The 10,480-nt window shown below is 47.0% G+C and overlaps 1 protein-coding gene across 1 annotated transcript in view; it reads right to left on the bottom strand.

Moving 5' to 3' along the window:
- Positions 1-579: 579 nt before the first annotated feature.
- CYB5A (cytochrome b5 type A) overlaps positions 580-10,480 on the bottom strand; it is a 30,333-nt gene continuing 20,432 nt past the window's right edge. Inside the window, 5 exon segments of the mRNA XM_066352401.1 lie at positions 580-1,899; positions 2,459-2,493; positions 6,575-6,604; positions 7,956-8,078; positions 8,080-8,085. Of these exon segments, the coding sequence (XP_066208498.1) occupies positions 1,818-1,899; positions 2,459-2,493; positions 6,575-6,604; positions 7,956-8,078; positions 8,080-8,085 (276 nt within the window). The 3' untranslated portion in view covers positions 580-1,817.

The following is a 10,480-nucleotide window of genomic DNA, read 5'->3' as shown; positions in this document are numbered from 1 at the left end:
CTGATGATAAAATCACCACTGTATCCTCCGGTGCAAATGACATTCTTGGTGTGTACTTTAGCGAACTACAGCAATGCCACAATCCAGCGTCCTCTAGACGCAAATAAATGGTCAACCAACCAAAAGAAAAAATACCTCTCCTGGAGTAATTTTAAAATTTGAACTTACTCAAGAAAACTGTTCCAAGCTTTCCTCTCTACCACAGCAACGCGGTGGGTCTCCATTAGCGACGGCCCACAGGAGCACGCTTTTACTTCCAGAAAGCCCTGGGAGTAGACACTCCTCTCACCTTAATCCCTGGGGTTTCTTACTCCCCCTCCCAGATGCACCCTCCAGCATGAGAGCAGTGGACCAACCGCTCTCCGTTCCTAGAGGAAATGCAGGGCTCTCCATGGAAATCTTAGACAAGTGTCAAAAGGCAGCAGGAAGGTCCTGACATTCCTTTCTGGTTCACGTCTGAGCCGCCCGGGACCGAGGCATGGTGCCGGTATAGTCAGCGCCCATGGGCTCCCGGGTCACGGGCATCCCAGAACTGAGGTGCATGTCAGAGCACGGTGAGTCCATCACAGGAGGCGTGGCTTTGTTCCAGGCGTGTGTTTATTGAAATGTGAATACAGGATTCATTCTCTCTGCAAAGTATTTTCCCATGTGCCACAACACCCTTCCCCAGCCCCTAGATTCACACTAACTTACCTTGCAAGTGACAAAAACAGCAAAAGGGGGATACATGGCAATGGTTATAAAAAGTTATACTCTGTAATAATAAAAAATATTCCTTTCCAATGTGTCAGTGGACTCTGACGCACCCCAGTGCTCGGCACTCAGCTGGTGTGCCCGCAGACCGCTATGTGTACACATCCACCCCGTAAGCTCCCACACTGAAAGGCCAGAGGCACAGGACAGAAGGGACCAACGGAGACGAGTGACCGGGTCCTCTGGGGCCACGTCAGAGTCTCTAGCGGCTCATCACCCTCAGCTCGGTGTCTTCAAAAATCAGATTCCTAATGTCCCACAATCTCCAATGTGTGTCTTGATGGGTTAGGAAACCGGCATTTCCTTACAAAAAAACACATAGACAATTTTCCCCTCCAGGTGAGGACCTTTTACCACTTTAGAACCTCTGTAACTGAGCACTTCTCTGGTCAGTATTTGTGAGCTGGGTGAAGAGGTGCAGCGCCCTCTCACGGCTCACAGGGTTGTGTTTTTGCTGCTGGTGCTAAAATCTAGTCCAAGAAGAGGAGCGGTCTCCTAGGGGCCGCCTCCTCTTCAGACCTCTATTGCGGGTAGAAATCCTTACACTACCATTTCCGGGGCCTATCTTGACTTCCTTGAACAAGAAACTAAATTGGCAACAGGCGATCATACCAAGTGACTCAACCAGATACTCCCCCCTATGTTCCTCGTGCCCCACGGACCCCGTGGGCCTCAGTGGCGAGCATGCCAGGTGGCTCTGCTGAACTACTGGAGGTGTTACATGTGAAAGACAATGACATCCCCAATCGACAGGCACACAGGGTGGTGTATTTGAAAAGCCAGATGCGTTTTTTAAAAGATGGTGCCTACACTCAGGAATGTTATGGCACCAGGGGACACAGAGACCAAGTCGGTGACTACAAAGGCACACAGCGAAAGGTCAAGGGCAGAGGGAACAGAACGGTTCTTTCTGGTTCGGTTTTGTTTCTAACACAGGAGGGAAGGGAGATGGGCGTAAGAAGATGACTTTCGGGAGAAGGTTTCTGTTGGTCGAAGCAGGGAACATGGGCTTCTCTCTTCCTGCTGCGCGGTGCCTCCCCCGCGGGCTGGGGGGGGGGCTGCGTCTAGTCTTCTGCGGTGTAGAGGTGGTACATCAGGGCCACGGCCAGGGCTGACAGGGCAGGGATCACCCAATTGGTCCACCAGCTGAAAGGAACAGCAATGGTGCTTGTGTGTGTGTGTGTTGGGGGGGGGGGGTTTTGCCTTGGAAACTACCCCTCTGACCTCTCTGGAGGAAAAGACAGTTCTGAGCTGCTAAAAGGGCTGCCAGCCGGTATTCTGGTATTTCCTCCATCATCCTAGGCTGGTAGGAAAACTAACAACCACCCCCCACCCCTCACGTTCACTTCAATCTGTTTTTGTGAACTGACACAAAGAGCCACCAGTCACTCTCCCCAAACACACGACCGAGGACTAGTGACGTCCCCTGGGGGGGAAGGGACCTCGCTGAGCTCCTGCTGCTCCTTAGGGGAGGTGCAGCTGGAGTGAGGACTTTGGGGTCGTTCTGAAGACTGTCCAGAGTTCAGGAGGGAATGCCCTGGGCAGTGCAGCTGCCGAGTGGACATGAACCCTGGGAGTCCCCCGAGGGGGGTCAGGGGGAGCCCCAGTGTCAGGCCCACAGGGTGGGGAGAGGCCAACAGTCCGGCTCTGTGAGTCTGTGAGCCTGATCATCACAGTGACACTTGAAAAGGAAACAACCACATACCTAGAACTCGAGTCAACCGTAGTAATGAGAGTTTCCTGGAATGCGAGAGAAAAAGTAAGGTAAGTTAAAGGGAACTGACTGAAAACCTGTTTCAGAGAAAGATCACAGTTCTTCATTCAGTGCGTTCTTCAAAACACAGCAAAAGGGAAAATTACATCATCGACCTCTTTCCACTCAAATGCATGATTTCATCTTATTTTTTTTCCCAGAAGAAAATACAGAAGAATGATCTATTCTTAAATTACTTACAAACACAACCTAGATAACTTGAAAGAAAATGTTAAAAACTGATAGGCTACATAAAATATCCTCTACATCACAGATATTTAAATAATTTATCAGAGAAAAGGACAATAGATCTATCTGATTTACACACACACACACACACGGCCCCATCATTACCTTTAGGAAGAAAGTTTAATTCTTCAAGTCCATGAATAAAACATTCAATAAAAAATATTCATTTCATTCAAATCTTACACAAGGTAAAAGTGTCCCAGATTATGTTAAAGACACATCAATCGACAAGAAAAAATTAAGATCTGCCATTTGAACTGCAGAGTTTGTGACAATCTTTCTTTAACTCTCAGAAGACAGTTCTAAAAAGACACTGGAGGCCTTGGGGACCAACTTCACACTGTCACCCACCAGGAAACCTCCGAATCAGGACGCCCTGGGCCCTGGGGTCTTCCCCAGTTTGGGCCTGGCCGCGTCCCCGCAGCTGCTGAGCGTCCCTGACGGGACCGGGGAAGTGACCCAGCATGGCCCCACCTCGGAGAGCGTGTCCTCTCCCACACGGCTGGAGAGCCAAGGCCTCGGGAAATATAAACTTTGCCAGGCTTCCCAATGTGTTAAGGAGCATTCTTTTAAAATTCCACACCAGCGAAAGCATTAGTGCCTCAAAAGAAGGCAGCCATGAATAAGGCGGCAGCCCAGCCCCCTGAGACCCAAGCCCAGCAGAGCAGACCGTTAGCAGCGCAGGCAGCGGCAGGGCACAGGTCCACGCGGGGGCAAAGCTCCACACAGCCAGGCAGGTTAACAAAGGGCAGAAACTGGTCAGGGACAAGCAGGCAAAGCAGTTGTGGGACCCACCAACCTGGGAACACAGCCATTACGATTCCTGACACAGGAGAGGGGGGAAAAATAAGTCGTTGAAAAAGAAAACTTCACATGTATTATCTTTTTGAGCAATGTTCCATTTTAGAGGCTACAAGATGTATTCACCACCCACTATGGGGTGATTTTTCAAAGTCTGTACGTTAAAAATAAAACTAATCAAGATTCTTAGAAGTGAACTAGAATACACAAAAATACAGCTTAGCGATTAGAAGAAACACAATCAGCTCAGAAACCCAGCAGTTCATTGGAGGTAAAATATTATGGTCATGCTAGAAAGTTAAGCCTGAACCAGAAAACATCAGGCAAACACACTCCGTTACTTTGTTACCCCGAGCACAAACACGTGCATGATTTACTCAACATGCTGACAGCTCTGTGGATACTCAGCTGGCCTGGTCTTCCCCCTCATCCCAGGCTGCCTGCGCCCCCCAGGGCCAAAACTGCTAGCAGGTCACCACCACCAGCACGCACAGTGATCGCATCAAGAGCTGACCTTTAAAAGATCTCATAGCCGTCTGACTGCTTCTCATCTGTGAGGCTCTTAACCCTCACAGATGCTTGAGAGTGAAAGCAGGTTTGAATGCCCATGGGGTCTATGGCCATACCACCCTGAACACTCGATCTCGTCTGAATCGCCCAAGGACATTTGGATGAAAAGGGGAAGGTCTTCCCTGTCCAATGCTCCAAAGAGGCTAAGAGGCTTTGGGTACGTGTCTAATCAATATGTCAACAAGGAAATGGGGAGAGTGGACCATGGTTTTTATCACAGGCTTGGCCACCTGTTCACTCAGTGACCGTGAGGGGTTCAATTCCAAGTGGGTTAACAGTGAAAACAGTACGTGATACGCTCTCATATAGACAAGCGTGCAAAGCCCATGCAGCTTTGGCCAAAGTTGTCTCATTTATAAGTTCACCCTACTCAGCCCCTTTCCTGAACTGGAACTCTTTCCAAAAAATACTGACAGACTGAAGCTTTCATGCAAAGTCTACAGCCTCCATAAGATTAAGAGATTGTACCTGCCACACCTGACGTGGGGACCAGCCGTGGTGCCTGCCACCCAGTGTGACCCTGAACAAGATCACAGCCTGGAACAAAGCCTGAATCCCACCATATTCACCATCCCTGGATCCCACCGGGAAATCATGAGAACCAAATCAAGTCACAGACAGAGCAATCCTTTGAAAACTACAACCAGGGACAGGGGCTGCCAACTACTGACACCCCTCACGTGAGCCCATGTGATAGAGACAAACTTCAATGACCATGAGTCATTTCTACGTCCACAAAGACCTTGTTCTGGCAAACTGACATCATGTTTTCCTTTGGGCAAATGGGCACTAATCATCTGGGGTGCACTTATTTCACAACTCAACTAGATATTTCAGCAGGCAACATTTCAAAAATTTGGACCACGGCACATACAGGCACCAGTCTGGAGATAGATGGAGGGTTATACAAACCCACATGACAAAGAAATATCTGAGGACACTCTCTTCTGGTAAACCTGGAGCACAAGAAAGGTCGATCGCTGTATTTGCTTACGGCCTCTAGGAAAAAGAGCATCATCTCCCCAGTTGTGCTCTAATGTAAGCATGTTCTAGCAAACAGAGGAGAAAAGAGTCTCTTTCAAAAATCATGCAGGTATGGTGGGAGACCTCAGCCCTCACCAGTGCTTTTTGCTTGATGACATCCTGGTTTGGGACACAGTTGGACCTGCGTTAGACCTAAGTTCATGTAATAAGCCTTATCCAACTGTTGTTGATTACAGCCGAATGATTTACACCAAGATTATTAGATACTGAACACCTAACAGGGTTCTGGCTTTGGAGAAAAAGCAAAAACTTCATGCACCACAGAATTTCAGAGGTCCAAAGAGTAGTCGACAAAAAAGGTGCTGAAGCCATCTGGACCAACAGCAAGGATTCTAAGCAATTGTTCAGAGGCAATTCAAAGTCTGAAGTCAACTTTTTATCTGCCCAGAGTACTGAGCTTTAAAAGATAATACACAGTACTGAGCTTGCCAACACCAAACTGCAGCCTTCCTCAAGCAGGGAGAGGACAGAACATACGAGGAACAGCCTCACACAGACGTACACTGGACTCTGCGGTGCCAGGGTGAGCGTGACCTTCACGCTCAGCCGGACCACAGCTTGGTTTTCTTGAGAATAAACTGAGACAATGACTTGTCCTCAGCAGCAGCTGGTAAATGGGTTTGCCAGATCTTAACCCGAGCCCTGTGCGGTCTCACTTGAAGGAACCAGGAGCCAGGCCCAGGAGAGAAAGTTACACTTTCTGCCGTCTGTTTTAAGCACAACACAGTCCCCTAGTTACAGGCTAAGAACTGTCCATCCTGCTTGCACGTTTCAGGAACTCTGGCTGTGGTCACCAGTGCTCACTATGGATTATCTTCAGATATGAGGGAGGTGATCAGCCCAGAGAGAAGGGCTATGGAACCAGGGCACAGATTCAGTCTTACCAGAACTCTTTTCTTTACCCAAGGAGACAGGCATCAAGAAGTTAACTGAAGTAACATGAAATTCACCCAGTAAGTACTTACTGGGACATCGACTGTGTCCCAGAGATGTGGCAACGGGGACATGGACAGTGTCCTCAGAGGGTTACATCTGAAGACCTCTGCCCAGTCAGATGTTGGTTCTCAGAAAAGAAGGCTGTGCCCAACCTGTCACTCCAGAGGTGGCATGCCGGTTGTAAAACGTAGCTCTTTAAAAGGTGTCCATTGAGGGTCACGATGAAAAAATTATGTTAGGTACCGAAAGTCTTTTGCAGAGAACACATGACTCTCCTAATGAAGCATCATGGCTGGTCTGCACAAAGAGAGAAGCTCGCCGAGCTGAGCCCACAGGTTACACATTCATCTAACCTATACAAAGACGCCTGTACTGGCCTAGTCAGCTCAGCAAACGACCTTTACTCTCCAGTTTGCGGGGATGAGATACAGTGCCGATAGCTACAGCCACTGATACGGTCACACTCACCGGAGGCTTGGTTATCTTTGCTCTGTCATCCTGCAATAAAGAGAGAAAGAAAGAAGAAAGGCATATTACAGAGTGAAAACTGTCTACAAGAGCACTGCTTCCAAAGTGCTTCCTTTCACTGAGATTTCTAAAAAAAAATTACTGTTCCGTAATTCTCGTGTTAGGTTCAACTAGGTAGGTTGTGAAACACAAAGTCTCCTCTGCCTTGACTGCAAAAAAGAAAAATGATTAGCAGATTAAGTCCTGAAAGGTGTTCTGATCCAGAGTGAGTTCCAAAACTGAGAACAGCACCCATGCGGTCAGATCTACATGTTGCTGTGGAGATGCTGCTGTCACAGCCAGAGCGCAAGGTTTACTCATTTAACAGTGCCAACCTTTTTTATTTATTTATTTTTTTCTGAAGTTGGAAACGGGGAGGTAGTCAGACAGACTCCCACATGCGCCTGACTGGGATCCATCTGGCATGCCCACCAGGGGGCGATGCTCTGCCCATCTGGGGCGATGCTCTGCCGCAACCAGAGACATTCTAGTGCCTGAGGCAAAGGCCATGGAGCCATCCTCAGCACCTGGGCCAACTTTGCTCTAATGGAGCCTTGGCTGAAGAAGGGGAAGAGAGAAACAGAGAGGAAGGAGAGGAGGAGGGGTGGAGAAGCAGATGGGCGCTTCTCCTGTGTGCCCTGGCCAGGAATCGAACCCAGGACTCCTGCACACCAGGCCGACACTCTACCACTGGGCCAACTGGCCAGGGCCAATAGTGCCAACTTTTTTAAAAATTAAAATCTTTTTTTTTAGAATAAAATATTCTCGGCTTGACCTGTGGTGGCACAGTGGATAAAGCATTGACCTGGAAATGCTGAAGTCACCTGTTCGAAACCCATCACATATGGGAGTTGATGCTTCTAGCTCCTCCCCCCCCTTCTCTCTCTCTGTCTCTCCTCTCTCTCTCTCCCTCTCCTCTCTAAAATGAATAAAAAAAATAGAATAAAATATTCTCAAACTAATGAAAATAGAAGGGAGGGTCTTAAATATATATATTTTGGTCCAAAAAGTAAGCAATAAAAAGTAAAACTATATACTGGGTTGATTCTCTCCCCCTTCTAAAAATGTGCTGCTCCACGGCCCTTCACTGCCGGAGACACACTGTCCCCAGGGCCACGGCCACGGGCGAGAGGATTCAGACACTAAACTCCAGTGGAGAACGCAACCAGGGGAACACAAAAAAGTTTCCAGGCGATTTGTTTACGACAAAAATGGTGTCGTAAAATCAGAAGGAACTGGTTTCCTTTACTCCTTTTGAAACCTGTAAGTCTACAGACCTGAGGAAGGTCACACCCCTAGCCTTCAAGAGAAAGACGTATAAAGGTCCTCAAAAAGCACTTACTGGATGCAGCTCCCCGATGATAAACGTTTTGGACAATTCTCTGGCATCCGTCGAGTGCCCGACGTCCTCAAAGTTTTCAGTGGCGTCCCCTCCAGCTTGCTCCCGTAAGACTTCTTCCCCCCCCAGGATGCTGTTCGAAGGACAGACAGAAACAAACAAACAAACGTTTCTTCCCCAAGCAAATGAGATCGAGGAAGTGGTCAGTCTATTTAACCGAACTGCCTATTCCAGAAGTTTCAGACGACAACGTGTGGGCACACCTCGTCCACAGTGTGGGTGAACACGGTATACTCCTTTCTATCCCAACGCCTTCCTGGGCATGTGATGGAACCTTCGCCGATGGGAAGGTTGTTCATTTCTCCGGGCTATTCTGACGGCAGTAAGAGCGTTAGGCAGATATTTCCCTTGCTTTGGCAACATCCTCTTCGCTTTACCATGAAGATCTTAAAATTGCTCTTCTTAATCTTTATCTAGTCCTTTTTTTCTTACGCCCCACCCCTTGACCTCTTAGGTCTAAGTGTACATGGAATATACACCATTCCATGTTCGATAGCTGCCAAGTACAGGCTACAGTCTGACGGACAGGTCAGCGAGCCCCCATCTCCTGCCGAACTCGCCTTCTAGGCAGAAGGACAAGAAAGTCAGCAGGTGCACAGTGACTTGCTCAAAATTCTGCCACAGGGATATGTCATTGCTAGGGTACAGAAGCAAGGGGGAAAGGGTTCAGTGCTACACAGGGGAGGGGAGAGGGAGCCTCTGTATAATCAAAAGCACTTCATTGCTCTTAGCTGCTTTGCAATGCAGGGAGTGGGGGCTGACGGGAGGCAGGGGGGGGGGGGGTGACCAGTCGTGAAGGTGGGTGAAGAACTCAGGCAAGGGAGGATTGCAGTCAAGTAAAAAGAAAGTGCTCGCTTATATCACCCTAAATACTTCCACAGGGGAAACACCTACTTAAACTGAGCTTCATTATTCCTTAGAGCAAATTCTTCTGCCCTTGAGCAAAGCACCTGCAAGTGTCCAATAACTAAGGTAACAACCCCTGCTTGAGCAACAGACTGGAGCCTCTTCTTAATTTCTCCCAATAACGGAAGATGGAAAGACACGTAAGATTTTAGGAAGGTGGACAGCTATTCTGTATTGAAACCTGTTTCTCTTCCTCCTTTGTTTAAATATATCTACGGCTAAATAATTTCACTTACTTTTTCTCTACTCTTTGTACAAGTTATCCATCTACATTGTAGAAAAATTGGAAAGCACTAAAAGGAAACTACAATCGCCTAAATCACCCATAAACTTGCCGTCCATAGAAACCTGGATATACACATGCATGTATGTAACAATTTAAAAAAGAAAACTGTGTCCGCTACCTTATACACACCGTTTTTGTTAGATAGAAAAAGCAGATTACAATACATGGGAGAGAAACAGTATGCCCTGCGGTCACCCCTGCTACGTGAACTTGGGAAAAGAATGGTACTTAGATAGTTTCTGAGGATTAAGTGTGTTGTTCTGTGTGTCTGGCACATAACATATGACCAATAAATGTTACTCAGTATTTCTATTAAATATTTTCTGTGTCATTATTCTTCAGTGTGGCTGCTCCAAACTTATTTAATGCCTCCTATTGGGGCATGCAGAATTTTGGACGTCCACTTAAGCAAGCGTGTGATGCACACTGGAGGTAAAGGCAGGTGGCAAGCCCACCCCCAAAGCCAGCGGAAGCTTCCAGATGCATCTGTAGGCCATGGCCATGGCCATGACAACATGGTTTGTGGATCTGGAACCATCTGTTTATTGCTGGACATGAATGGAGAAGTTCAGAACACAGGAGTCATAAAACAACCAGTCTAGCATGTACGGATCATACAAATTCAGACAGCTGTTCCTTGGGGGGGTTTAACTCCCCAGTTCCCTAACTTGCGATTCCTGCTATGGATCTGTGAGGATTGACAGATGCCCCAGGGTAAATCACCACGTCCCAGGACAGCCTCGCTTCAAAGGAAAGTTTCAAGTGAGGCTAAAAACAAACAGCCTTTTGTAAAGAATCCTAAAATTAGGCAAGTTTAAAAAATACAGAATTTGACCTTGCTAAAAATGAAGAACGTAAACATTCTATTTTGTTGAGAGTAACACAGCTTTCTTAACCTGAAACAAAAGGACAACTTTTCAAGGTCTGACCAGGCACAAGAAACAGAAGGGCATGTGCTTAAATATATCTATGTATATATGTATGTTATCTATCTATCTATCTTTCTTTCTATCTCCCGGTCTGTCTGTCTATAATTTAGACCCTGTCTAAACTACTTGTGAGGCAATTTTCAAAGGAAAAAACAAACAAACAAAAAAAAACAATGAGAGAAAAACACCTTGTGTTATGCTAGTTTCACTGACCACGGTTTAAAAAAAGAATAAACTATAGGATAGGGCAAATAAATTGATGCTAAGATCCTTTTGCCCAACCCTCAGAATTTTTTAAACAATTAATAAGAAAAACAAAGCCCCAAAATTGATTTTTGGGGAATAAA

The sequence above is a fragment of the Saccopteryx leptura genome, chromosome 11 (genome assembly GCF_036850995.1).
Source record: "Saccopteryx leptura isolate mSacLep1 chromosome 11, mSacLep1_pri_phased_curated, whole genome shotgun sequence".
In the NCBI taxonomy this organism is placed as follows: Eukaryota; Metazoa; Chordata; class Mammalia; order Chiroptera; family Emballonuridae; genus Saccopteryx; species Saccopteryx leptura.
The sequence above is the reverse complement of the archived record's forward strand: the minus strand, read 5'-3'. Positions and strand labels throughout refer to the sequence as shown.